This window comes from Myxine glutinosa, chromosome 3 (genome assembly GCF_964187855.1).
Source record: "Myxine glutinosa chromosome 3, kmMyxGlut1.1, whole genome shotgun sequence".
NCBI classification, from domain to species: Eukaryota; Metazoa; Chordata; class Myxini; order Myxiniformes; family Myxinidae; genus Myxine; species Myxine glutinosa.
In genome coordinates, this window is record NC_136263.1 from 107,387,291 (window position 1) to 107,414,828 (window position 27,538).

General features: G+C 46.6%; 1 protein-coding gene across 5 annotated transcripts; it reads left to right on the forward strand.

Annotated features, from left to right (window-relative positions):
• Nucleotides 1–262: 262 nt before the first annotated feature.
• On the forward strand, nucleotides 263–27,477 carry TMEM183A (transmembrane protein 183A). Of its 5 annotated transcripts, XM_078774394.1 has the most exons (8): nucleotides 2,054–2,224; nucleotides 2,336–2,393; nucleotides 4,592–4,879; nucleotides 5,016–5,169; nucleotides 7,803–7,983; nucleotides 17,542–17,622; nucleotides 25,661–25,819; nucleotides 27,066–27,477. In XM_078774394.1, exons 3-8 carry the CDS (start codon nucleotides 4,627–4,629, stop codon nucleotides 27,240–27,242), a joined length of 1,005 nt encoding a protein of 334 aa, XP_078630520.1. In that variant the 5' UTR covers nucleotides 2,054–2,224; nucleotides 2,336–2,393; nucleotides 4,592–4,626; the 3' UTR covers nucleotides 27,243–27,477. The 5 variants fall into 5 exon arrangements, with proteins under 5 accessions (XP_067966338.2, XP_067966340.2, XP_067966337.2 ...); XM_068110237.2 differs by lacking the exons at nucleotides 2,054–2,224; nucleotides 2,336–2,393 and adding an exon at nucleotides 263–557; XM_068110239.2 differs by lacking the exons at nucleotides 2,054–2,224; nucleotides 2,336–2,393 and adding an exon at nucleotides 389–557 and having other exon boundaries at nucleotides 4,617–4,879.
• Nucleotides 27,478–27,538: the final 61 nt, after the last annotated feature.

Consider the following 27,538-nt stretch of genomic DNA (forward strand, 5'->3'; position numbering starts at 1 on the left):
AATCGAGAAATCCCTCGTGCATAGCAAATAAATAGATAGCCACGTGTGTACCAAATAAATAGCACGAACACGAGCCTCTGTGGTTAAACCATATTTTCTTGCTTTCCCGTTGCATTTTTCGTCTTTTTCTTTTTCCATTATAAAAGAGTAACCTCAATTTATTTTATTTTTCCTCTCCAGCCTCTCAGATGATAATAATGAGGTGTAACGGCCGCAAGACGCCTGTTGGGTGTACGTCAGTTTCGTGATTGCTGGGTTAGTTACGTCACCACATTTTGTGAAACAAGATTTAAAAAATAATTACTTACATAATTTTGGATATGCTAAACCCAACTTGTTCTCCTCAATAAGCAGCCGATCATAATATGACAATGTAAATTTCGCATTCAATGTGTTGGGCTGTTGCAAACTATGGCGCCGGCTGATTGAATGGCGAACGAACGAACGAAGGAGCGTGTAGTTGTGTTTTGGCCATTTCGAGGTCGAAAGTGAGAAAATGCCCAGGAAAGGAAACCGCAAACGGCGACACTTCAGGGCTCAACCGAGTGATGAGACAGGTGGGCATTTCAAATGAAGATTGAGATTGTGAGTGTGAACGACTGAACGTAGAGAGTGAGAGGTGCAGGAAACAGGGAGGACTGGGTAGTTGGAGACGGGGAGGGTGGGGGTAGTTGGAGACTGGGAGGGTGGGGGTAGTTGGAGACTGGGAGGGTGGGGGTAGTTGAGTTGGAGACTGGGAGGCTGGGGGTAGTTGGATACGGGGAGGGTGGGGGTAGTTGGAGACTGTGAGGGTGGGGGTAGTTGAGTTGGAGACTGGGAGGGTGGGGGTAGTTGGAGACTGGGAGGGTGGGGGTAGTTGGAGACTGGGAGGGTGGGGGTAGTTGGAGACTGGGAGGGTGGGGGTAGTTGGAGACGGGGAGGGTTGGGGTAGTTGGAGACGGGGAGGGTGGGGGTAGTTGGAGACGGGGAGGAGGGGGTAGTTGGAGACGGGGAGGGTTGGGTTAGTTGGAGACGGGGAGGGTTGGGGTAGTTGGAGACGTGGAGGAGGGGGTAGTTGGAGACGGGGAGGAGGGGGTAGTTGGAGACGGGGAGGATGGGGGTAGTTGGAGACGGGGAGAATGGGGGTAGTTGGAGACGGGGAGGGTGGGGGTAGTTGGATACGGGGAGGGTGGGGGTAGTTGGAGACGGGGAGGAGGGGTAGTTGGAGACGTGGAGGGTTGGGGTAGTTGGAGACTGGGAGGGTGGGGGTAGTTGGAGACGGGGAGGGTGGGGGTAGTTGGAGACGGGGAGGAGGGGTAGTTGGAGACTGGGAGGGTGGGGGTAGTTGGAGACGGGGGATGGTAGGGTTGGGAGAGGTGGGAGAGGTGGGGGAGGGTTGGGTAGGATAGGAGAGTGGAGAGGTGACGATGGGGAGGGGGGAATGTGAGTGAGGGGATGGGGGAAAGAGAGGTGAGAGGGGAGGGGGAGGGGGAGGGGAGGTAGAGGAAGAGAGGGGAGGGAGGGGGGTGAAGTAAGGGGGGAGTAAGGGAGGAGGAGGGTACGTAGGTGGCAGGGGAGGAAGGTGAGAAAGGGTGGGGGGAAGGAGAGGTGAGGTGAGGTGGGGGAAGGAGAGGTGAGGTGAGGTGGGGGAAGGAGAGGAGAGGTGAGGTGGGGGGAAGGAGAGGTGAGGGGAGGAAGGATAGGTGAGGAGTGGAAGGATAGGTGAGGAGGAGGGGGGGTAAGGAGAGGTGATGAGGGGGGAGGGAAGGAAGGAGAGGTGAGGGAAGGGGGGGTAGGAGGGGGTAGGAGAGACGAGAGAAGGGGGGGGGGGTAGGAGAGGTGAGGGAGAAAGGGAGGGAGGGAGAGAGAATGAGGGGAGGGGTGCGATAAGGAGGTGGGAGAGGGGGGAAAAGGAAGAGAAAGAGTGGGAGGTGGGAGAGGGAGAGATATAAAGTGGAAGAGAGAGATGGATTGCTGTGTGTGTGTATTTGGGGAAGTAAAGTGTTAGTGTTTTAAATAAAATTAATGCAGTATGGACGAAGAGGGCAATACCATCACTGTTCAGTCAGCACAGTATGAGTGTATCAGTACAGTTGAAGAGCAACACGAGCGGTGGAGAAGCGACTTCCCTAAGATTCTAAGCATCTAAAGTCAATTTAGTATTGAAGAACTCGTGTTCAAACACAAATGGCCGAACCTCCCATGATGACAGAGTTGAGGAGGACGATGATCAAAATCAAGAACGGTAAGGCTGGAGGTGCCTCTGGCATTTTGGCAGAAATGGTCAAAGCAGGATGTTGTGAAGATGAGTTTGTTGATTTACTGCTCGATCTTGTTCACACTATATGGAAGGAAGAAAGAGAAGGTATCAAAGGACTGGGTAGATCGTTCCTGTCCTCAAAAAGGAGCCCTGAGTAAGTGTGACAGTGTGTGTTGATGGATGTTTTTGGGAAACTTGTTTCTAGAGTGATTCTTGAGAGACTTCAAGAACTAGCCGATAAAGAGTTGCCAGAGTCGCAATGTGGATTTAGCAAAACGGTGCTCTGACATGATCTTTACTGTTTACCAAAACGGCTTGGGAACAGAGAACCAAATTATTCCTCCTCTTCATTGATCTAAGGAAGGCCTCGTGCAGCTATAGGGATGGCTCTGGAAAAGTTGAGAGTACCGAATCGGATAGAAGAGCTCAGGAAGTCATTCCTCCAGGTCTTGCAGGCCCAGTTACGTACCACCTTACTGGAGCCATTAGAAGTAAGCGATGCGCAGCAACAGAGCACTTTTCAACCTGTATGCCTGCATGGTCATTGAATGATCGACATCAAGAGTGGAGGGATTCTATCTGAGATACACTCATTATGTGAAGCTTTTTAGGAGATACACTCGAAATGCAGTTGAGTAAGACATGACTGAGTGTCAGCTGGTGATGCTGTGCTGCGACTAACAACTAAATGTGAATCATACAAGGCCATGACAGAGTGCATGCAGGTAGTTGGTGACTTAGGACTTTCTGATAGCATTCCGAAGACTAAACTAATACCAACTGGTAGAGAGGTCTCAGCAGAAGATAAGGCTTCCCCATGTGTGCGGATTGAGGTGATTGAATCACTCGACAAATTCCCATAATCAGTGTCAGTTATATCTTCATCTGGGAGAAGGACTCGGAGGTAGAGCCAAATTGCACAGGTCTCTAATTAATGATTCTAACATCTTCGGGATCAATAAAAAACGATAAGGTTTGCAGCGTATAACATCAGAACACATCAGGTAACGATGAGGTGACTGAAACAGCAGCCACAAAGGTTATGAAGGACCTTCTACAATGGTTAGGCCATATTGCAAGGATGTCTTTGACCATCGCACTCCAAAGGCCAACATGTTCAGCTGGTGGCCTTTACTACGCCCATTAGGTGGATCCAGAATAAATGGAAGGATGTGATCTAACAGAGATCTTGGTATCACAAGATGAGTGGTAAGATGTAGGTTACCACTTCTAGTAAGTTCCTTATTGTGAAGGCCTGCTGGAAAAGGTCCACAACACTGAACAGCCAACCATAGAATTTCGTGAATGTGGAAGGGTCGTCAGGAGGAAAGTTGGCAAAAAATCAGCACCAATTTGTCCTCCCCGTGCCGCCTCCCCAAACCCTCATTCCTCCCCACATCCCTTATTTGTCCAAGCCTCCCTCTGTTGTGTTCTCCAACCCAGTTATTGGTGTCCCCCTGCCGTCCCTCTCTTTCTCCTCTTCCTTTTGTTCTGTTGCATCCTGATGCGTTCTGTGTTCCAGCTCTTCCACTTTGTGTACAAAAAGTGTATCTTGGAGAGACAGAAGCCTGTTAGAGCCATCGTGCTGGAGGTGGCTTCGTAGCCGTGGAGGACGAGCTGTCCACAAGTGTAGAACACCATCAAAGTGAATGCCAACTATGCTGAACTCCAACCTTGCTTCCCCACCCTGCACCCCCACACCCGATTAGAGGGGGGAGGAGTGTGGCTGGAATATGACGGCTAAACAAGAAGAACTAAATAATGAGGTAGAGGGAGTAAAGAGGAGGGGGAAGGATGTCGAGAGATTGAGAGAGAGAGTAACTCTGGGACATTAATATACAAGATTTATAACGTTAAAGTGATTTCATTGGTTACTTCACGAAGATGTCATCGAGTATTAAGCAAATACAACGTTGTATGTTTGAGAAGAGCATTATCAGACTATCGGTGGAAAGACTATAGATATATGTTGGGTGTCTGCATGTTTTTTTGCTCATAGTGTAAAAAAATTTTGCTATCGTTTCTCCTCCTGATCTCCTTTACTTCCTCTTCCTATTATTGTCTAACCAACTTATTTTGCAGCATCCTTCTTTCTTTTGTAATTTTATCCCTCCCCTTTGCATACGATAGAAAATAAATATAGTCCCTTTGTCAGAAGCAGGAAATGTTAGCTTGCTTCCACCAAAATGTTACGCCGCCATTTTGGATAGTTTAAATTGATCGGCATGTATACATACCCTCATGCATATACAGCATGAATGAATGCATTTGGTGTGTGACTATTTTTGACCGATCCTGTGGCTTCGGCAACTCTTCACTCACTTTTATCTCTCTCTTGTTTTGCCTCTTTAGTTACTGTTGCTTTCTTCGCCAACAGCGACCCTGCCATGGTGCGGTCAGGGCGCATGAAGAAGGCCTTTGTGAATGCATTTCAGAAGGAGGCAGAACAGTTCTGTGGTCTTGCGGCATCATCGTTGCCTATGAACGGTGGCGACAAGCTGAGGCTATTGGACGGGAGAAATTACGATCTAGATAAAGAGGACGAGGGGTTTGAGGATGACGAGGAGTTTTCCTTGGAATCGGGTGAATGCGAAGGCCAAGATCGGACGAGGAACAAAAAGAAGAGCAAGAAAAATCCCGGTATAATTAATTACTCTTGATTGTCCTGGGCTCATTGGTTTGATGAACTATTGTTGATAGAAGCCTGTTTCTTACATTGTAACTCTTAGGCACTGAATTAAGACCCAAATATCCACAATTTATCCCTTTACCATAGTGGAGGAGATCAAAGGAATGGCCTTCCCTCTTGACATGTGGCTAACACTCTCGGCCTACATCCGACCTGAAGATGTCAATAACTTTGCACTCATCTGTAAGGATGCCTGGATCGTCACGTGTACAGCTGCCTTTTGGACAAGGATGTACCGCAGGTTAGCGCGATCAATTTTGTTTTTGTGCAACCTGAGTTTTTGGACTTTACAACATGTTGGCTTGTTTTGGTATTTCTTGATCTTGAGATCAATGTCGCTCTCTTATTTTAACATGGCAATAATTACCTACTCCACCAAAGGTGGACGGAGGTTATGTTTTCAGTGGGGTGTTTTGAATTTTAAACAGTAGGCATGTTTTTGCTTCATGCACGTAACCCAGGGTGTTTTTTTTTTCGGGAGCGGTTGAGGCAGCTGTCGGTCAGCACCCAAATAAATGTATCTGCCAGAAGAATGTGATGCATGCTTCGAACAAGATCACCCATAGGACGGGTATTCTGCTAGTTGGTATAAAATAAAATAAAACCCTGAAAGTTGGAGGGAAAGGGGAGGAAACACAAACCTGGAAGGAAAGGGTGTGGTTGGAGAGGGTCAATAATGTTAGGATCATCAGGTATGGATGGGTGATAATGTGATGACGTGAACAGCTATCTTGAACCCCTGGATGTACAGTCACTTGAAAAAGTAAGTACACCCCATGTAAAGTTTTGACTTTTTCAACATATTTCAACATTCAGCTATTTGATCTTCATTTCAACAATATTGATAGATAAAGGTGATATAATATAACAAATATCATGAAACATTCACATTTTGTAGTCCATTGTATAATTTAAATAAACATAAATGCAAATTTCGCATGTGGAAAAAGTAAGTACACCCCTACATTTATCACTACTTCAAATACCTAAAATTAGAATCAGGTGCACCAGCTCAGGTGCAAATGATTAGAACATCGTTGGAGAGGATCTTGGAGGAACCTGTCTTATTTAAACCTCAGACATTTAGTTTGGATTGCTCTTTGTTGTTGAAGTGTGTGGCATCACCATGCCTATATCAAAAGAGCTCTCTGAGGCCTTCAGAAAGAAGGTTATAGATGCCTACGAGTCTGGGAAGGGATTTAAAAAGATCTGCAAACAATTTGAAATAAATCATTCGACTGTCCGGAAGATCATCTACAAGTGGAGAAGATTCCAAACAACTGCCAACTTGTTCAGGCAAGGCGGCCCCAGCAAGTTCAGCCCGAGAGCAGACCGCAAGATGCTGAAAGAAGTCTCAAAGAACCCCAGAATGTCATCGCGGGACCGACAGGTAGCTCATGCCACTGTTGATGTCAAAATGCACGAGTCTACCATTAGAAAGAGGCTGCACAAATTTGATCTACATGGGAGGTGTGCCAGGAGGAAACCTTTCCTGTGCAGAAAGAACATCAGGGCAAGACTAAAGTTTGCCAATGAACACCGAGGCAAAGACCAACACTTCTGGAACAATGTGCTCTGGACAGATGAGTCAAAGGTAGAGCTATTTGGCCACAGTACCAGAAGACATGTTTGGCGAAAACCAAAGACAGCATTTGAGCACAAGAACCTGATACCAACTGTAAAGCATGGTGGTGGAAATATTATGGTTTGGGGCAGCTTTGCTGCATCAGGGCCTGGGCAGCTCACCATCATAGAATCCACTATGAATTCTTCATTGTACCAGAGGGTGCTTGAGGATAATGTGAGGCCATCTGTCGAAAAGTTGAAGCTCAACCGAAGGTGGACCTTGCAACATGACAATGACCCTAAACATACCAGTAAATCCACCAAGGAATGGCTGAAAAGAAATAAATGGAGGGTTCTGAAATGGCCAAGTCAAAGCCCGGATCGAAATCCCATCGAGATGTTGTGGGGGGATTTGAAACGAGGTGTGCATGCAGGAAACCCCTCAAACATCGCACAGCTGAAAGAATTCTGCATGGAGGAGTGGGCAAAAATTTCTCCCAGTCGATGTCAGAGACTGGTAGACAGATATAAGAAACGCCTACTTGAGGTTGTTTCTGCCAAAGGGGGCAATACCACCTATTCGAGCCAAGGGTGTACTTACTTTTTCCACATGAGAAATTTGCATTTATGTTTATTTAAATTATACAATGGACTACAAAATGTAAATGTTTCATGATATTTGTTATATTATATAACCTTTATCTATCAATATTGTTGAAATGAAGATCAAATAGCTGTATGTTGAGATATGTTGAAAAAGTCAAAACTTTACATGGGGTGTACTTACTTTTTCACGTGACTGTAAGAATGAGATAGAACAGACTGAGGTAGTTCGTTCCACAGGCAAGAGAAAAGAGGAGCAGATGAGTGGAATTTTTACTCAGAGCTGGGATTTGGGGAGTTTCACCAGAAGTGGGTTAGTGGCAAGACCGCACATGCCCTGAAGAAGAAGAAAAAAACCCAGCATGAAACGGACAGAAGGTGCAAGACCTTGAAGGAGGCGGTCGATGATGGAGAAGCCGCCAACCTGTCTGTTATGCGGGAGGAAGGCTTGAAGCAGACAAGGATGAAATTCCCACCTAATGAAAATAACTTGGAATTGACCTGTGGGTGCATTTAGGTTGCTGCCGAAAATACAGAGATAATATAAGTGAGTTTGTGTTGGTGAATTGCTTTCGGTACTAAAAAGTGCAGTTTGAAAATATTTTAAAGAATGATCAAGAGTGGCTTTATTTAAAAAAAAAAATAGTGCCAGTGAATAGGATGCTCCGTGAACTTTCTTTCCTAGTTTTCAAAAATATTTTTCAGGTACTACCACATGGGCACAACCTTACCTCTGCGACTGAAGCTTGAATCAATCAAACACTCGCGCTACTTGAAAGCAGGTGTTGTGTGCTCTCTTTTTCACTTGTACGAGCCATTCCGACGCCGTGCCTTAGATGCTTCGATGCTGCCCGATGGGACGGTTGCCTCCCTGCAGAATGCAAAGGTGTGCTGCAAATATTCCGTAGCGCTCAATTTTTTTTCATGTCCTTATTTGTTGTTTCTTTTAATGTGCATGAAGGGATTTAATCCACATTTGTAAAACGGTTGATTCCTCCGCTATATTAAACAAGCATTCTGAGTATTGCGCTGCAATACATGTCCCCTACCGGTAGTCTGTCGTCCGGAAAACTGTTGGGGAAATTACCAAAGTTAAAAGTGCCATAACTTTGTCAAAAATGATCGAAACGTCGTGAAGTTCGAACTAGACCTGTAACTTATCATGAGGAAACCATGTGCCAAGTTTGAAATCTTTAGCATTAAGAGTTTAGAAAAAAAGTCCGGAAAACTGTTCTTTGCGTGAAGGAACTGACGGACTGACGGACTGACGGACTGACGGACTGACGGACGGAGGGACGGAGTGCAAACCTATAGTCCCCTCCGGTGTACACCAGTAGGGGACTAATAACATGCGTATAGTCATTACAATTACTCTGTTTGCTGAGACACGGTTCCCTTTTATTGATGCACATTGTCAATACATCCTTGCTTACTCACCTGTTGATGTATTTGTAAGAGTAAACTCCCGCTTTTAAATTTGCTCGATGTTTCAGAAAATAGTTTACACTCTTCTACTACCCCGAGCACGTGGCGCAAAGCAGTGTGAAGCAAAGCAGTGTGAAGCAAAGCAGTGTGAAGCAATTGGTCCACTGTCTGTTTGTCTGCCAGACATCGGTCTATGATCAAGGAACTACATAATTTCAATTGAATTTTCTATTTTGAACACTAGAGCACGAATCGGAACGTTTGTCAGAACACGAACCTGCAGTTTAGCAGTACTTTGGCTCTGAATTTGGCAGAATGTACAGCGTTTCATCAGGAGCATGCATGCGTGTAGCACGGAAAAGCCATTGTTTCAATCTGTCTGGCAGTCAAACAAAATTGAAAGTCATTCCAAACAGGAAACTTACTGTTTTTAGGGAAGTCATAAAGGACACAAACGCCAGGCACAGCTCGTTTAATGTGTGAAATAAGGTGATGTAAAAGAGGTGGATCAATCGCGGTAAACTTCCAATTAAATCGATTCTTTTTCTACAACCTTTAAAACTTATATATATATTTGAATTATATATTTGAACACTGTAAAACACTAATCACCTTGTTTGCACTTCCAAAAACCATGAGTTTAAGCAGTACTTGGACGCTGTGTTGACCGAAGATGCTGTCGCCAAATTGAATTCGCTGTGCACTCTGAGGGTGGAGTAACAGGGAGATTCAGACAAAATGGCGGCGGCTAGCAATGCCACGACAGAGCTAACTGTCCAAAATAATCTGTTTGAATAAGTGCATCTTTTTTGCAGTTCCAAAATCTTCATTTTCTCTGAGAATAGTTAGCAGAGGTTCAGCTCTGGACTACTTCGCTTGACCCATCGGCTTCCTCTGGTTGCCACCGCACCTGTTATTTGAAGTTTACGAACAAAGCTAATATAGATCATGCTCGGAAATGCAAAACAAGACTTGAAAAGACCCCTCCCTTGTCCTTTTTCTCAAGATTGTGCATGGCAAGTTGTTCTATGAACTCTCTAGTTTTATTGTTTTTTAACGTGCAAACAATATCGGCCCAGTTTACTCGATATTTCTGACACCTGATTTATCTATCGAATTATCTATCTATCATGACCTTATTCATATGGAATCGATGTGCCATACTCTTCCCACCCCTCTCCCCCTGCCCCCTCCCCCCCCCCCCCCACTGGCCATTTTCTTCAACTTCAAAGTCAAGTAGTTGAATTTTCCTTATCCTGCTATCATCATGATGATAGTCATTGGAGTCGTCATCTCCAATGGCTATTATCATTTGTGCCATCCAATGGAATATGCCATTCATGCCAATGCTTTGGCATGAATGGCATATTTGAGCGCATTAATTTTTCTGAAAAGTAATTTGAAATATTTCTGTGTTATTCGTCCCCGAGGAGACTATAGGTTTTCTCTCCATCAGTCTGTCCATCCCATGCCCATAGTTTGTCTGTCCAGCCCTTTGTGGACTTGGAAAACATCACATATTATACATGGGTCAGTTTTCCAGACTTTTTCCCCATACCCTTCAACATATTCAACTGAAACTTGGTACATGGCTTTATGATAAGGTACAGAACAGGTTCGAGTTTCCGGGCGTTTCATCAATTTTTCAGAGTTATGCCCTTTTTGGACTTAGAAGATATCAAATCGGTAGGGGACATGTATTGCAAAGCAATTTCCCTCTTGTTGCATATGTTTTTTGCTTGTCTGTGCATATAGTAATTCACTTATTCTTTGCTTTTTATTTTCTATTGGCAAGTGTAAAATATTTTTATGCCTCCGGCGACGAGGCATTTGTTTCCGGGTTGTCCGTCCATGCGTCCATGATAAGTTTTTGTTGTGGCAATAACTTAACGGCAGAAGGGAACCAAGTGAAACTTGATGCAAGCATGTATAATGATGTAAAGATAAGCAGATTATATTATGGGTTCAAGAGATCAAAGGTCAGAGGTCCCATTAGGTAAAAATTCTGTATGCACTAACTTGAGAACCAGTGATGGGATTTTGACCAAACTTGGGAGAAGTATTGTTACATTTATGGGGGTAGGTTAGAGAATACCGTAGGAAAGGTAGGATTGAATAGGAAATAGTATGGACCATGTGACGTGTAGGAGCATCTGGATGTACATAAGTAGGGAAAATGTAGCTTATGGTTTTTTTTTGGTTTTTTTTAAATACAAGATCAAGGCTCGTGTAAGAGCTAACTAACATTGATCACAAAAAGACAAACTGACACATAAAACATATGATAAAGGGAGCGGGAAACAATATGTGGAGAGAGAGGGAAGCACACAAGTACAACATTTTAGAGCAGGGACATCGGGAGATCTGTGGGAGGGAGAGGGCTTCGGGGGGAGGAGGCATGGGAAGGGATGGGGGTGGGAGAGGTATAAAACACATGGACACTGCTATGACATCCAGGAAAGAAGTCGGTATTTCAAAAAAGTGGATCTGGGGTGAATTAACGGGGGTAGAAAAGATTAAGGTTTTGGATGGGGGAAGATAAGAGATGGTGGTGAACAGCTGTTTTAAAGACCTGGAGGGAGGAGTGGGATTGAAGAGGGTGAAGGAGTTTGTTTCAGAGGTGGGAGAAAAGAGGAATGAAAGAGTCAAGGTGAATAGAGAGTCTTGATTTTGGCAGTTTAACTATAAGAGAGGTGCAGGCAGATCTTGTGCGACCAGTAGGAATATTTGGAGGACAGAGCACAGACAGAGCTGGCAGAGCAAGGCAGGAGAGGAATCAGTATAAGACAGAAAGACCACCTACCTGCTGTGAGTGAGTGAGTGAAAGGCCCTTGGAGTTAGCTTCATCGCGGGAGATTCCATTGATTCTGAACGCTTTGGTTTCAACAGCGTGAAGTCAAGCTAGGTGTGAGGCAGGAGCACCAGCCCAGAGGGGAGAGCAGTATTCCATTGAGCTGCGGATGAAAGCCTTGTATGTGGTGAGGAGCTCAGGTGTGTCAAGGAAGGACTTCCACGACAGAGGATGCCCAGTCGGTGACTGGCTTTGGAGGCCAGATTTGAAATGTGGTTTTCTCAGGAAAGATCATGGCAGATAGTGAGACCCAAAAGGTTGAGTGACAGAACTTCTTGGAGAGGATTATTAAGAAAGTGGATGGGAGGGTTGTCCAGTCGGTCTTTTCGGAGAGACATCGTAAGAGTGTGAGATTTGTCAGGATTGAAAGACATGTTCCACTTGTTTGCCCAGTCTGTGATTTTGTCCAGGTCTGCAGAGAGTGAGGAGGCTGCAGACTGCTGATCTGAGGGATGAGGAATGGAGCGGCAGAGAGTAGAGTCATCAGCAAAGAGATAGAGAGGATTTTCAAGAGAGTCAGAGAGATCATTGATGAAGACCAGAAAAAGAACAGGCCCAGAACACTGCCTTGGGGAACTCCAGCCTGAACAGGAAGAGGAGATGAGAGAAACCCATTCAGGGCCACACGTTGACCGACTAGAGAGGAAGTCCGCCAGCCATGCGTGGAGATTTCCATGGATACCAAAGGAGGAGAGTGGTGAGCAGAGCGGGGTGCCAGACCGTATCGAAGGCACATGATATGTCAAGGGAGACAGCTCTAATTTCCTGTTTGGCATTGAGGACCTCCATCCATTGTTGAGAAAGCAGAAGCAGCATGTCCAGAGTAGAGTGACCTGGTCTGAAACCAAATTGATGATCAGAGATCAAGCCATTGGAGAAGAGGAAAGATTTCATATCCGAAGCAATGATGGATTCCATGACTTTGCTGATAATTGGGAGAAGGCTGATTGGTCTGTAGTTGCTAGGATCTGTTTTTGCACCTTTTTTGTGCAAAGCGGTGATGTTGGCTGATTTCCAAGCAGGTGGCAGATGACCTTGAGCAAAAGAGAGGGTGAAGAGAACAGAGAGAGGGAGTGAAAGAGCGGAAGAACAGGATTTTAGGACCCGTGGGCTGATGCCGGCAGGTCCAGTTGCAGAATCAGAGTCGAGGGTTGACAGAAACTTTTCCACCTTGTCAGGAGGAAAGGACACAGAGTCCAGGAGCAGCTGGGTACGACTGGGTACGGTGGGTACAGAGAGGGATGGGTTTGGGACACAAGATTTGAGGCAAACACAGAGTTGGGAGGGTTGTCCAGTTGGTCTTCTCAGAGAGACATAGTAAGAGTGTGAGATTTGTCAGGATTGAAAGACATGTTCCACTTGTTTGACCAGTCTGATTTTGTCCAGGTCTGTGGAGAGTGTGGAGACTGCAGACTGCCGATCTGAGGGATGAGGTATGGAGCGGCAGAGAGTGGAGTCATCAGCAAAGAGATAGAGAGGATTTTCCAGTCAGGGAGATCATCGATGAAGACCAGAAAAAGCACAGGGCCCATAACACTGCCTTGGGGAACTCCAGCCTAAACAGGAAGGGGAGATGAGAGAAAACCATTCAGGGCCACACGTTGACTACGACCAGAGAGGAAGTCCGCAAGCCATGCGTGGAGATTTCCATGGATACCATAGGAGGAGAGTTTGGTAAGCAGAGCGGAGTGCCAGACCGTATTGAAGGCACGTGATATGTCAAGGGAGATGGCTCTGATTTCCTGTTTGGCATTAAGGACCTCCATCCATTGTTGAGACAGCAAAAGCAGCATGTTCAGAGTAGAATGACCTGGTCTGAATCCAAATTGATGATCTGAGATCAAGCCATTGGAGAAGAGGAAAGATTTGATGTCAGAAGCGATGATTGATTCCATGACCTTGCTGATTATTGGGCGGAGGCTGATTGGTCTGTAGTTGCAAGGATCTGTTTTTGCACATTTTTTGTGTAAAGTGGTAATGTTGGCTGATTTCCAAAAGAGAGGATGAAGAGAACAGAGAGAGGGTGAGATAGAGCGGCAGAGCAGGATTTTCGGACCCGTGGCCTGATGCTGTCTGGTCCAGTTGCAGAATCAGAGGCTCGGTTTGAGAAAAAGGTCTCCACCTTGTCAGGAGAGAAGGACACAGAGTCCAGGAGCAGCTGGGTTTGACTGGGAAAGGTGGGTACAGAGAGAGATGGGTTCAGAACACAATATTTTGAGGCAAACACAGAGTAGAGGCATTTGGCTTTTTCACGTGCGGTGTTAGCTGTGTAGCCGTTTGAGGTAAAGGAGGGGATGGAGGGGGAACAAACACCAGAAACAGATTTGACCAGACGCCACCAGGATTTGGAGGAGGGAGACAGGTTTGAGAGTTCAGTCTTGGGAGTAGAGAGATATTGTTTCCTGTCTCTCCTGAGGGTGGACACACTTGTTCCGAGCTTTGTGAAAGGAAATGACATTACCTTCAGTTGGATTAGCCTTCCATGAGGTGAAGGCAAGTTGCTTCATGGCAACTGCCTCACCACAAGCTTCAATGTATTATGGATGAGAGGAAGGGTAAGACAACTGAAGACGAGATGGGATAAATCTGTGCATGAGAGAGAGCAGTTTGCTTTGGAAGAATTCCCAGGAAGAATTGATGTCAGAGGCAGTAGAAATGGGAGACCAGTCCAGATGATTTATGGCTGCTTGAAGACCATGCCAGTCAGCCTGAGTGAAATGCCAGACTCGTCGGCGCTGAGGAGGCTCTCTGAGAATGGCCAGAGAGATGTCCACTTTAACAAGGAAATGATCAGAAGAACCGATTGGAGCAGAAGAACAGCAGACATTTGCAGGGAAGTTAGTCATTACCAAGTCTAGAAGAGAAGATACTCCATTGACTGAGATTCGGGTCGGGAAATTGACAGATTGTGTCCGTCCCAGTGAGTCGCAGAAGTCCTTTGCTGAGGTGCCATGGTTGGTGAGAGAGGTACCCACACCCAGCCAGCTGGCATGATGACAGTTGAAGTCCCCACATATGAGGAAGAGAGAGTTGGGATGAGTGGATAGAAGTTGGTCCATGTTGTCAGACAGGGAGATGTAAATTGAGTCATCACTGTTTGGAGGACGGTACAACACACATATGAACAAAAGGTTGGAGTGGAGAGAAAGTCGTAGCCAGAGGTACTCCTGGGGGTGGGTTGGATAGAGGGCAGTGCAAGGAGAGTGAGGAAGAAAGTTTTTGATAAAGATAGCAACCCCACCACCAGGACGAGGCTCATGTCTATCATACCGGAGGAGGGAGTAACCAGGAAGAGATATTGAGGAATCGGAGACATCTTGAAGGAGGAAAGTTTCTGTTAAGCAGATTACGTCTGGTTTGTCATACGCGACCTCTATGGAGAAATCAATTAGGTTTGAGCGAAGGCCCCGGATATTTGAGGTCCATACCGTTAAGGAAGAGGGAAGGGGAACATCGGGTACAGGACAGGGGAGGGGAGGGGTAGGGTAAGATGAGGGAGAAGAGGAGTAGGTAGGGAGTGCTGTTGATAGTGTGTCAGAGATTTCAGAAGAGTTAGGAGAAAGGGAAGGATTAGGAGGACAAAAGGTTTGATGGTGATGGGAAGAGGCACAGCGAGGTGTTGTTTGAGGGGGAGTGGGGGCAGAGCAAAGTCAAAGGTTGGAGGAGGTGGAGGTATGTGATGGAAGAGAGAGGAAGTGGGGAGGAGGCAGCTTTGAGGAGGAGGGGGGAGGGAGTAGAATTGGAGAAAATAGTCGGGGGGGGGGGGGATTTGAAGGGGAGGGGAGGAGTACAGGAGAGTTTAGGAAGGGAGGGGCGATGGGGGAGTTTTGGAGGTGAGGGGGGGAGAATTGAAGGTGAGGAGAGTTTTGGAGGGGAGGGGTAAGGGGGGAGTTTAAGAGGGGAAGGCTAAGGGGGGAGTTTAAGAGGGGAAGGCTGAGGGGGGTGTTTAGAAAGTAGACGATTCATGAAAAACGAACATTTATTACAAACTGGGTTTATTGTGATTTTCAAGTCATAGATCCGTTTGAAAACTATAGAGGAGGGGTGGAATGAAGGTGAGTTTAGAGAATCTAGAAAGGAATGACTGTAAGAGATTGAATATTTTTTTGAAATGGAATGATTTGATGAGGAAATTGAAAAAAGCCTTTTAAATAGGAAGAAAAGCAACGTGTTGTATTAAACCACTGAATAAAACACTGCAGGGGAAAGTTTAAACATATTTAAACAAAACCATGAAAAACAATCTGGGAAAAATCCCTGAAGTAAGGGCGTGGATCAGACAAAGGAGAAAGGGTTAAATGAGATGGAGGAAACTAGAATTGGAAAGGTGAGTATTGGCTGGAGATGGAAGGAAGAGTTTGAAGAAAAGGAGATAAAGGGGGCGGGGCGAGACAACAAGCACACGTGGGTGTGCCCACGGAGAGAGAAGGAAATAATAATTTTTTCTTTATTTGTATTTAACCCTTTGAGTACGGATGACGTCCAGTGCCGCAACCTGCGAAAAAGGTTTGTGTACGCATGACGTTTCTTACACGTCATCAACTATACCTATAAATAGATCGTCAGTACGTGGTTGCATTCCCATACCAAAATGCCAAATTAATCCCGTACCTGGGGTATTTTTTTGTCAAAAAAAAAATCCCATACTCAAAGGGTTAAAACGTTAGACAAAGGGTAGATGTTCGGGGAAGTTACCAGGCCACGCACGCGTTGCAAACAGAGAGCGTTTTATGCGGTGATCATGAGGGAGCTTGGACTGCTGGCTCTTCGGGGGGCTAGAGGCCACGCCGTCCTTCCCCAAATGGAGGAGAAAGGAAAGAGGGCCATCCACGTGCTCGCCACCAACTCAATAGCAAGCACTTTCGGCGCGCGGCATTCGACGTCGCCATTTTGCCAAGCTTCCCGCGTGGGTGGGCTCCTGGCTTCGGCAACTGCCGACCTTCCAAAGGATCCATTTTGGGCCAGCTAAGTGCAGGAGAGGGACTTTTATTTTCTTACCTTGCCCTATAATTGTGTTTGCGTCTGTGTGGAGGTACCTCAAGTTAGCATTTTTACCTCGGCTTTATTTTCGTCATTTTCATTCCGCGCCTTTATTTTCTTGTAAATAATTATCGTTACATTTTCGTTGTCGTGTTCTTGCTTGGATTTCGGAATAAACCTTCATGTTCGTGAAGTTAAACGCTTCGTGTTTCTTCCATCCAACGCGTGTAATAACAGCCAGATTGGGAGATCGCCTCGGGAGTTAAAGCTGGTTCGGTTCATCTGTCCATGGCTGGTGATGATGAGCTGCGGACGCGACAGTATATATTATGGGGCGAAAAAAAGAGCAATTAAATTACGGCATCAAGGGTCATGAATGAATGAATGAATGATCGTTTTAAGGACATTTTCCCCGCGAGAGCGGGGGTTAGCCTTGCGGGCCCCATGACAATCATGGTTCCCTGTTTTTAGGCAATGTTTTTATGGCCGGATGCCCTTCCTGACGCCAACCCTTAGTCGCCTCTTACGATGCACAGGGATACGGTGTACCTATTCTAAATCGGGGTACACACCGGGATCATTCATCCCAGGAAGCTGGTACTCAAGCTGGTAACTTGGTACAAGTATGTCATGTCAGGTAGAAATGTGATACTTGAGAACATCTGAAGGGATTTAAATCAAACTTAGTACAAGTATGTATAATAATGTGGGTGGAGGCATATCGGTCGATGAGTGCAGTTCTAGTTTAACGTGCTGTGTTTTTGGTGACAAGACCAAATCTTTTTTCCTCCACCATACTTATACTCGTCGGGCAGCTATTGTGCTTGCTCAGACAAAATGTTTTCGTTTTTTCCTTGTGCAGTGGCTCTGAACACTCTTAATAGCAGTAGATATATTGAACAACCATTGGGCTGAATACAGAACACTCAGCTACATTTGTGATACTTTTAAAACCAACATTGCGATTTTCTATGATTTGTTCATGTTAGTGGCTGCAAGTGCCAGTTATTTTTCATTTGCTCTTTTGTGTTACAAAATTTATTGTTGTGTGTGGGTATTGAGAATGCCATGCCCCAAAGTTAGGAATGCACTACACAGTACAGTGTTCAAATGTGGACACAATGAAGTGACTTCCCAAATATTTGGTCGATGAACCTTCATTTTTTAATCTTTCTTTTCATCCTCCAGTGTTTGCTGTCATGGTATACAACGACGATCTCAAAAAACCAAGACAAGATGTGGGAATTTAACTTTAAATTCAAGATGCAGGTAACTATTCTGGTTGAGTTTGACATCGCATCATATATACATATACAGGTATTCCCGCTTATCGAAGGTTCACTACAGCGGATGGTTTCATTTTGGCCTTTTCATCACTTAACGAAGGTCTTCATTCAAACCAACGAAGGAGTCGTCACTGCTTCATGGTGATTATTGTGCAATGTCACTTCCATGGCGATGGTGACATGTTTTTTCACTTTTCATTGGGAGGATTAGCTTTTCAAAAGGTTAGGGGATAATTAACTTTTTCAGAATGAAAGGGTTAAAAATAACAATCTCCTCCACCACCACCCGCTGCCGCCTTCTCGTACAGAAACTTGGACGCAAGATTGTTTTGGTAAGTTTTACAACTGAATTAACTTTATTATTGTGTTACTCTCTTTATAATTAGGTAAATACTATTATAATGTCACTTGAAAATAAACCATCGTTATAAAGGGTTATAAAGGTACATAACCCCTTCATTAAGCAGGGCATACCTGTATATATGCATGCACACGCTTGCGCGCGTGCACACACACACCAGGTATATGTAGACTTTTGATGAATTCTGTGTGAATTCGCACTGATTTAGCATTGCATCCACATAAATTAGACAGTCTTTACATGAGGGTAAGCCTGGTGTTGGCTTAACGGTTCAGGTGGTTGGCTTGAGATCTCAGGGTCCTGAGTTCAAGTTCCTGTCGTTCCGTTGAATTAACATCAGGTGTGTTGACTCGGCCTGTCATCCTCCCGAGGTCGGCAAAACTAGTACCGGCTTATTGGGATGAATGAGCCATTTGAGCATCCTGGGTCGGTATGGTCCAGGATTGTGCCCAATAGCCGAGGAAACTGCTTTGGCAGCCCGATGCATCTGAAGATGCAAAAGGAGTTGTCTTCTTCTTACATGTGGGTAAAATTCCAAATTTCAGAGTAGCGTATTATCTGATGTAGTTTAGAGGTATGTATGCACACTCACCTCTGAGCTGTCTCGGTTTGAATCTCAACTCGCTATAAACGATCACCCTTGTGTGTCTTATGTAGGGTGATGAGTCAATGTGTGCGCCATCAAGCCCATATAACCCATCTGCTGGCATTAGTTGTTGGACGTGAAAAATCCAATGCTGTCTTTTGTGAAAAGGAGGCAAGTTAAGGCCTGCACTCTGAACAAGTTGCAAATTGCTGCTTCCTGTCGAGTGAGTGTCCAGCATGTGAGTGGTAACCCATGAACAAAGAAAAGAACCACCTTTAGAGGCCATTTTTTTCCCGCAAAGCGGGAGTCGGCCTTTTTCGGGCACCGTGGTCCCCTTTTTGAAGCAATGTTTTATGGCCGGATGCTCTTCCTGCCACCAACCCTGTTAGTCGCCTCTCTTTTTCAGGCACCAGGGTCCCCTTTTTGAAGCAATGTTTTATGGCCGGATACTCTTCCTGCCACCAACCCTGTTAGTCGCCTCTCTTTTTCGGGCACCATGGTCCCCTTTTTGAAGCAATGTTTTATGGCCGGATACTCTTCCTGCCACCAACCCTGTTAGTCGCCTCTCTTTTTCGGGCACCGTGGTCCCCTTTTTGAAGCAATGTTTTATGGCCGGATGCTCTTCCTGCCACCAACCCTGTTAGTCGCCTCTCTTTTTCAGGCACCAGGGTCCCCTTTTTGAAGCAATGTTTTATGGCCGGATACTCTTCCTGCCACCAACCCTGTTAGTCGCCTCTCTTTTTCGGGCACCATGGTCCCCTTTTTGAAGCAATGTTTTATGGCCGGATACTCTTCCTGCCACCAACCCTGTTAGTCGCCTCTCTTTTTCGGGCACCATGGTCCCCTTTTTGAAGCAATGTTTTATGGCCGGATACTCTTCCTGCCACCAACCCTGTTAGTCGCCTCTCTTTTTCGGGCACCATGGTCCCCTTTTTGAAGCAATGTTTTATGGCCGGATGCTCTTCCTGCCACCAACCCTGTTAGTCGCCTCTCTTTTTCGGGCACCATGGTCCCCTTTTTGAAGCAATGTTTTATGGCCGGATACTCTTCCTGCCACCAACCCTGTTAGTCGCCTCTCTTTTTCGGGCACCATGGTCCCCTTTTTGAAGCAATGTTTTATGGCCGGATACTCTTCCTGCCACCAACCCTGTTAGTCGCCTCTCTTTTTCGGGCACCGTGGTCCCCTTTTTGAAGCTGTGTTTTATGGCCAGATGCTCTTCCTGCCACCAACCCTGTTAGTCGCCTCTCTTTTTCGGGCACCGTGGTCCCCTTTTTGAAGCAATGTTTTATGGCCGGATGCTCTTCCTGCCACCAACCCTGTTAGTCGCCTCTCTTTTTCGGGCACCGTGGTCCCCTTTTTGAAGCAATGTTTTATGGCCGGATGCTCTTCCTGCCACCAACCCTGTTAGTCGCCTCTCTTTTTCGGGCACCATGGTCCCCTTTTTGAAGCAATGTTTTATGGCCAGATGCTCTTCCTGCCACCAACCCTGTTAGTCGCCTCTCTTTTTCGGGCACCATGGTCCCCTTTTTGAAGCAATGTTTTATGGCCGGATGCTCTTCCTGCCACCAACCCTGTTAGTCGCCTCTCTTTTTCGGGCACCGTGGTCCCCTTTTTGAAGCAATGTTTTATGGCCGGATGCTCTTCCTGCCACCAACCCTGTTAGTCGCCTCTCTTTTTCGGGCACCATGGTCCCCTTTTTGAAGCAATGTTTTATGGCCGGATGCTCTTCCTGCCACCAACCCTGTTAGTCGCCTCTCTTTTTCGGGCACCATGGTCCCCTTTTTGAAGCAATGTTTTATGGCCGGATGCTCTTCCTGCCACCAACCCTGTTAGTCGCCTCTTTTTCGGGCACCGTGGTCCCCTTTTTGAAGCAATGTTTTATGGCCGGATGCTCTTCCTGCCACCAACCCTGTTAGTCGCCTCTCTTTTTCGGGCACCGTGGTCCCCTTTTTGAAGCAATGTTTTATGGCCGGATGCTCTTCCTGCCACCAACCCTGTTAGTCGCCTCTTTTTCGGGCACCATGGTCCCCTTTTTGAAGCAATGTTTTATGGCCGGATGCTCTTCCTGCCACCAACCCTGTTAGTCGCCTCTTTTTCGGGCACCGTGGTCCCCTTTTTGAAGCAATGTTTTATGGCCGGATGCTCTTCCTGCCACCAACCCTGTTAGTCGCCTCTCTTTTTCGGGCACCGTGGACCCCTTTTTGAAGCAATGTTTTATGGCCGGATGCTCTTCCTGCCACCAACCCTGTTAGTCGCCTCTCTTTTTCGGGCACCGTGGTCCCCTTTTTGAAGCAATGTTTTATGGCCGGATGTCCTTCCTGCCGCCAACCCTGTTAGTCGCCTCTCTTTTTCGGGCACCGTGGTCCCCTTTTTGAAGCAATGTTTTATGGCCGGATGCTCTTCCTGCCACCAACCCTGTTAGTCGCCTCTCTTTTTCGGGCACCGTGGTCCCCTTTTTGAAGCAATGTTTTATGGCCGGATGCTCTTCCTGCCACCAACCCTGTTAGTCGCCTCTCTTTTTCGGGCACCGTGGTCCCCTTTTTGAAGCAATGTTTTATGGCCGGATACTCTTCCTGCCACCAACCCTGTTAGTCGCCTCTCTTTTTCGGGCACCATGGTCCCCTTTTTGAAGCAATGTTTTATGGCCGGATGCTCTTCCTGCCACCAACCCTGTTAGTCGCCTCTCTTTTTCGGGCACCATGGTCCCCTTTTTGAAGCAATGTTTTATGGCCGGATGCTCTTCCTGCCACCAACCCTGTTAGTCGCCTCTCTTTTTCGGGCACCGTGGTCCCCTTTTTGAAGCAATGTTTTATGGCCGGATACTCTTCCTGCCACCAACCCTGTTAGTCGCCTCTCTTTTTCGGGCACCATGGTCCCCTTTTTGAAGCAATGTTTTATGGCCGGATGCTCTTCCTGCCGCCAACCCTGTTAGTCGCCTCTCTTTTTCGGGCACCATGGTCCCCTTTTTGAAGCAATGTTTTATGGCCGGATGCTCTTCCTGCCACCAACCCTGTTAGTCGCCTCTCTTTTTCGGGCACCGTGGTCCCCTTTTTGAAGCAATGTTTTATGGCCGGATGCTCTTCCTGCCACCAACCCTGTTAGTCGCCTCTCTTTTTCAGGCACCGTGGTCCCCTTTTTGAAGCAATGTTTTATGGCCGGATGTCCTTCCTGCCGCCAACCCTGTTAGTCGCCTCTCTTTTTCGGGCACCGTGGTCCCCTTTTTGAAGCAATGTTTTATGGCCGGATGTCCTTCCTGCCGCCAACCCTGTTAGTCGCCTCTCTTTTTCGGGCACCGTGGTCCCCTTTTTGAAGCAATGTTTTATGGCCGGATGCTCTTCCTGCCGCCAACCCTGTTAGTCGCCTCTCTTTTTCGGGCACCGTGGTCCCCTTTTTGAAGCAATGTTTTATGGCCGGATGCCCTTCCTGCCGCCAACCCTGTTAGTCGCCTCTCTTTTTCGGGCACCGTGGTCCCCTTTTTGAAGCAATGTTTTATGGCCGGATACTCTTCCTGCCACCAACCCTGTTAGTCGCCTCTCTTTTTCGGGCACCATGTCCATGGTCCCCTTTTTGAAGCAATGTTTTATGGCCGGATGCTCTTCCTGCCGCCAACCCTGTTAGTCGCCTCTCTTTTTCGGGCACCATGGTCCCCTTTTTGAAGCAATGTTTTATGGCCGGATGCCCTTCCTGCCGCCAACCCTGTTAGTCACCTCTCTTTTTCGGGCACCGTGGTCCCCTTTTTGAAGCAATGTTTTATGGCCGGATGCTCTTCCTGCCACCAACCCTGTTAGTCGCCTCTCTTTTTCAGGCACCGTGGTCCCCTTTTTGAAGCAATGTTTTATGGCCGGATGTCCTTCCTGCCGCCAACCCTGTTAGTCGCCTCTCTTTTTCGGGCACCGTGGTCCCCTTTTTGAAGCAATGTTTTATGGCCGGATGTCCTTCCTGCCGCCAACCCTGTTAGTCGCCTCTCTTTTTCGGGCACCGTGGTCCCCTTTTTGAAGCAATGTTTTATGGCCGGATGCTCTTCCTGCCGCCAACCCTGTTAGTCGCCTCTCTTTTTCGGGCACCGTGGTCCCCTTTTTGAAGCAATGTTTTATGGCCGGATGCCCTTCCTGCCGCCAACCCTGTTAGTCGCCTCTCTTTTTCGGGCACCGTGGTCCCCTTTTTGAAGCAATGTTTTATGGCCGGATGCTCTTCCTGCCACCAACCCTGTTAGTCGCCTCTCTTTTTCGGGCACCGTGGTCCCCTTTTTGAAGCAATGTTTTATGGCCGGATGTCCTTCCTGCCGCCAACCCTGTTAGTCGCCTGAGTGGTAACCCATCCAGGATTTTAATCTCCCACCGACCCCCACCTTGCCAACTGCTTTGGCAGAACCAACGCTCTGTAAAGTGTACGTGTGTGCCTTTATGGGAATCGTTGTTTTCCAAAGTTACAAAGTTGTTTGAAAAAGGTCAGATCTGGATTTGTCTCCGTGCTAAATTGTCATCGTTACCTACCGTTAGGTGTTGCTTTTTATTTGTAGTTGGGGAAGTGAATTGCATTAATGTCTTCAACATTGGGTCAAGCCATAGGTGGAAAAACAATGGTTCTAAGATATAAGAAATGGCAACGGCGAATATTGTCTGAAAGGTTAGCAGACGTATCGGCTAACATGATAAAACCGACACCAGTTCTGTTGGTTGAAGACATGAGTGTACGAAATTGTGGCAGACTGATGTAATTCTTTGCAGACGGACAATGATTTGTCTGGTAGTGAGACTGGATCACTGTTCGCTACGGACTCGTTTACACCACCTCTTCCAGGTCACGTGAAGTGCAGTACAGTATAAAGAGCTCTTCACTTCTCAAAATTATTCAATGGCGGGAAGTTAACAGGGCCGTCTATTTATTACATATGCAAGTAGAACGGCACTCGGTAGTATAGAATGCATATCTCCACCACGGTGAACGGTTTCCGTTTTGTATTCCACTGATAGGCCGGATCTGCATCCGGGCCTGAACCGAATTCGAATCGGCTTGCTCCTATAACCGAACCAACTCGTCCACCTAGTTTCGTACACATCCATCCACAACTTTTTGAGACGTACTCCTTTTTGGCCATATCTCTCAATGCTGAAGAATCACTTAAAAATTTAGTTTCCGTGGCCGGATCTTCGCCAAAATCGAATCATTTAGTCCTCGTCACATATCCAACCTCTCCTCCAACCTTCGTTTGAATCTTTCCACAACGTTTTGAGATGTCTTTCACACAGACAGATCTGTAATCTGGTGGTGAAAGAAGGCCGCATTCCAGTGGATTGGGAACTGAGTACCCTCGTCCCTCTCTCTATACAAGGGGAAAGGTGACCCTCTGGAGTGTGGCTCGTACCGAGCGATAAAGTTATTGGAGCATGGAATGAACATATTGGAAAGGGTGTTGGAGAGGAGGATAAGGAAGAAAGTGAAGATCGACGAAATGCAGTTTGGATTTATGCCAGGAAGAGGAACGACAGACGCACTTTTCATTGTGAGGCAGTTGCAGGAGAAGTACATGGAGAAGAGGAAGAAGTTGTTTCTTGGGTTTGTTGATCTGGAGAAAGCATTCGATCGGGTTCCACGCAAAGTATTGACATGGGCATTGAGGAAGTTAGGAGTGGAGGAATGGTTGATCAGAGTAGTGATGGCAATGTACAAAAGAGCACGCACAGCTGTAAGGACGAAGGACGGGAACAGTGGTGAGTTTGAGGTGAAGGTGGGAGTGCATCAGGGGTCGGTACTAAGTCCACTACTATTTGTAGCTGTGATGGAGGTGCTGGCTCAGAACGTAAAGGAGGGTTTACCGTGGGAGTTGTTGTATGCAGATGATCTGGTGTTGATTGCGGAAAGTATGGATGGACTGAAGGAAAAGATGAACACGTGGAAGGAATGTATGGAGACAAAAGGTCTGAAGGTGAATATCGGAAAGACGAAGGTGATGGCAAGTGGTAAAGCATGTGGTGAGGTGGAAAGAACTGGGAAGTGGCCCTGTGCTGTGTGTAGGAAGGGTGTCGGAGTGAACTCCATTCAGTGTACAATGTGCGCTGAGTGGGTTCATCAAAAATGTAGTGGTCTGAGAGGGTCATTAACCAGTGTGGCAGCTACATTCAAATGTAAGGTGTGCACAGAGGGAGCTGCAGATGGAGGAAATGTTGAGTTGGATCTTGGAGATGGCGTGAAGCTGGAAGGTGTGAAAACATTTTGCTACCTCGGAGACATGCTGAATGGAGAAGGTGGATCAGACTCGGCAACGGTTGCTCGAGTGAGATGTGCATGGAAGAAGTTTCGGGAATTGAGTGGCGTGCTGATGATGAGGGGAGTGTCGTTGAAGCTGAAGGGAAAGGTGTATGCTGCATGTGTGAGAAGTGTTATGATTTATGGGAGCGAGACATGGGTAATGAACGTAGAGCAGCAACGAAGGTTGGAAAGGGTGGAAATGCGAATGGTTCGACGGATGTGCAGAGTATCGTTGAGAGAGAGGAAGACAAATGATAAATTGCGAAAGATGATGGGAATAGAGCCTGTGATTGATGCTGTGAAGAGGAACAGGTTGAGATGGTTTGGTCATGTGTTGAGGAAGGATGAAAGTGACTGGTTGAGAAGAGTGATGGAAATGAATGTAGAAGGAAGTAGAAGACGGGGAAGACCGAGAAAGACTTGGCTAAAGATGGTGGAAGAAGAAATGCGGGCAAGGGGGTTAACAAGGAGAGATGCAGAAAATAGGGCAAAATGGAGAAGATTGTCATGGGGACCCCAAGGCTAACCCCCGCTCTAGCAGGGAAAATGGCCTTAAAATGCATGTTGTTGTGTGTTGTTGTTCACACAGACAAACACATAGATGTGAAAACATAACCTCCTTAAGTGGCCAAAATGTTTTTTCTTGCTGGTGTACTTTCTCCTATTCTATCGAGTTTTATCAAACAAATTGTTTTTCAACATTGCCCAAATAACTCTCCGATCCCAGGTTGGTGCAAGTCCTTTTTATCAATTTGTTTTTCCCCTTGCTCTTGGGTGGAATGTTTGGCAGTGTTTATATTTGCCGTTTGACTTATGTTTGGCAGTGTTTGCGAGGCAAGGGCAGGTCCCAACGCTGCTTGCTGACACATCCTGTCCAGTACCGTGAAGTAAACAAAAACCCTGAGCAGGATTGCTGTGTGCTGCGCCTTACCACACCCTCGTACTCCTTCATGCCAGCCCTAATGGGCATGACATTGGCACAGGTGAGGGACACTGTCAACAGGTTGGCACAGTAAGTTATCTGTGCATTGTGTGCAAGCATAGGGTGCATTCAAAAGGGTGCCGATGCATTTGGAGGCTCACAGTGGATTTAAAAGGGCAAATTGACAGTATTGGAAACAAATATTTTTCCTTTAACATTTGCCTTCTGGTTTTAAGTAAGTTGTCTCCAGGAAGATCTCGGTGTAAATCGTGCACACCTGTATAAAATCGTCAGTTATTTCCTGTCGCGTTTTTGAGGCCTGGTAATTTAGGTCTCCTGCCTTGAGGCCTTGTTGGCTTAGCCTGGTGGCACCAGCCAGGTTAGCCAGGCCAGGTTGGCACCTGGCTTAACCTGGTGTTGGCTTAGCGGTTAGGGTGCCGGCTTGGGATCCTAGGATCCTGGGTTCGAATCCTGATCGATCGCTGAATTAACGCCAGTGGGGGGTGGGGGGGGGGGGGGGTTGACTCAGCCTGTCATCCTTCCGAGGTCGGCAAATTGAGTACCAGCTTGCTGGGATGAATGACCACGGTGTGTACCCCGGTTTAGAATAGGTACACCGTATCCCTGCGCATCATAAGAGGCGACCAAGGGTTGGCGTCAGGAAGGGCATCCAGCCATAAAAACATTGCCTCAAACAGGGAACCATGATTGTCATGGGGCCCGCAAGGCTAACCCCCGCTCCAGCGGGGAAAATGGCCTTAAAACGATCATTCATTCTTGAGGCCTTGTTGTATCCACTTTTTTTTTGGGGAATACCGATTTTTTTCTTTCCTGGAAGTCCTAGCAGTGCCCATGTGTTTTATACCTCTCCTGCCTCCTCCCCCCAAGCCCTCTCCCTCCCACAGATCTCCCGATGTCCTTGCTCTCAAATGTTGTACTTCTGTGCTTCCCTCTTTCCCCAACTTGTCTCCCGCTCCCTTTATTGTATTTTCTATGTCCGGCTTTAAAAAAAAAAATTTGTGATTGATGTTGGCTCTTACACGAGCCTCGACCTTGTATACAAAAAAATAAATAAAAAAAGGACAATTTTAACCAGAAGAGCATACAACAGGGCAGGATATTAAGTGTGATAAAACAGAGCAGGGTGCGGCGTTCAGCTGTCGTCTGCAAATGAGAGCACTGCTCGAATCGGAGAATTAAACTTTTAAAATTTAACTTCAACTGTGTAAATCTTTTATCCAAGCAAAGCATTTCAACGTTTTTGCTATGGGTGATTTGAAGCTTACCGTTTTTGTGCATGTGTACAGATCTCGCTGAGCATCAGTTCAGACATGCGGCACGAGCACGCCAAACTGTTGTTCCAGGACGCCCCGGCGCAACCAGGTCGGCGTGTGCGTTCGGCACCTGCGAACCTCGTTGTGTTGGATCCGGTGCTGAGTGTGCGTGTGCTCCATTGGTGGCACCCTCAGTACCCCTGCCTTTGAGCCAGCCTTAAACAGCCAGTGGCCAATCCCATTATTGAACTAGTAACCAGACTGCTCATGCTGGTCATCCCCATTCCGTCCTGTGGAGATGGATTATACCATGTTCTCTTGGGAATGGCTTGCTCCCCACCTTTTTGTCAAGGTGCGAAAAGCTGATACGGGTTTACATGTATATATTGTTGCAGAGATTATCACATTGAAAACGTTTGCCAGATTTAAAGCTTTAAAACAAGAATCGGGAGTTGTTCTGTGATTCTTTGTCAATTTTTGTTTTGTACTGATCATTTATCTAAAAC

Bases quoted from the DNA above. Each gene is read 5' to 3' on its own strand.
- TMEM183A (XM_068110236.2), top strand. From the start codon at position 2,285: ATGAGTTTGTTGATTTACTGCTCGATCTTGTTCACACTATATGGAAGG. The intron at 4,880-5,015 runs GTATAATTAATT...CCTTTACCATAG, and splicing joins GAAGAGCAAGAAAAATCCCG to TGGAGGAGATCAAAGGAATG. The intron at 25,820-27,065 runs GTGAGGGACACT...GCATGTGTACAG, and splicing joins TGGGCATGACATTGGCACAG to ATCTCGCTGAGCATCAGTTC.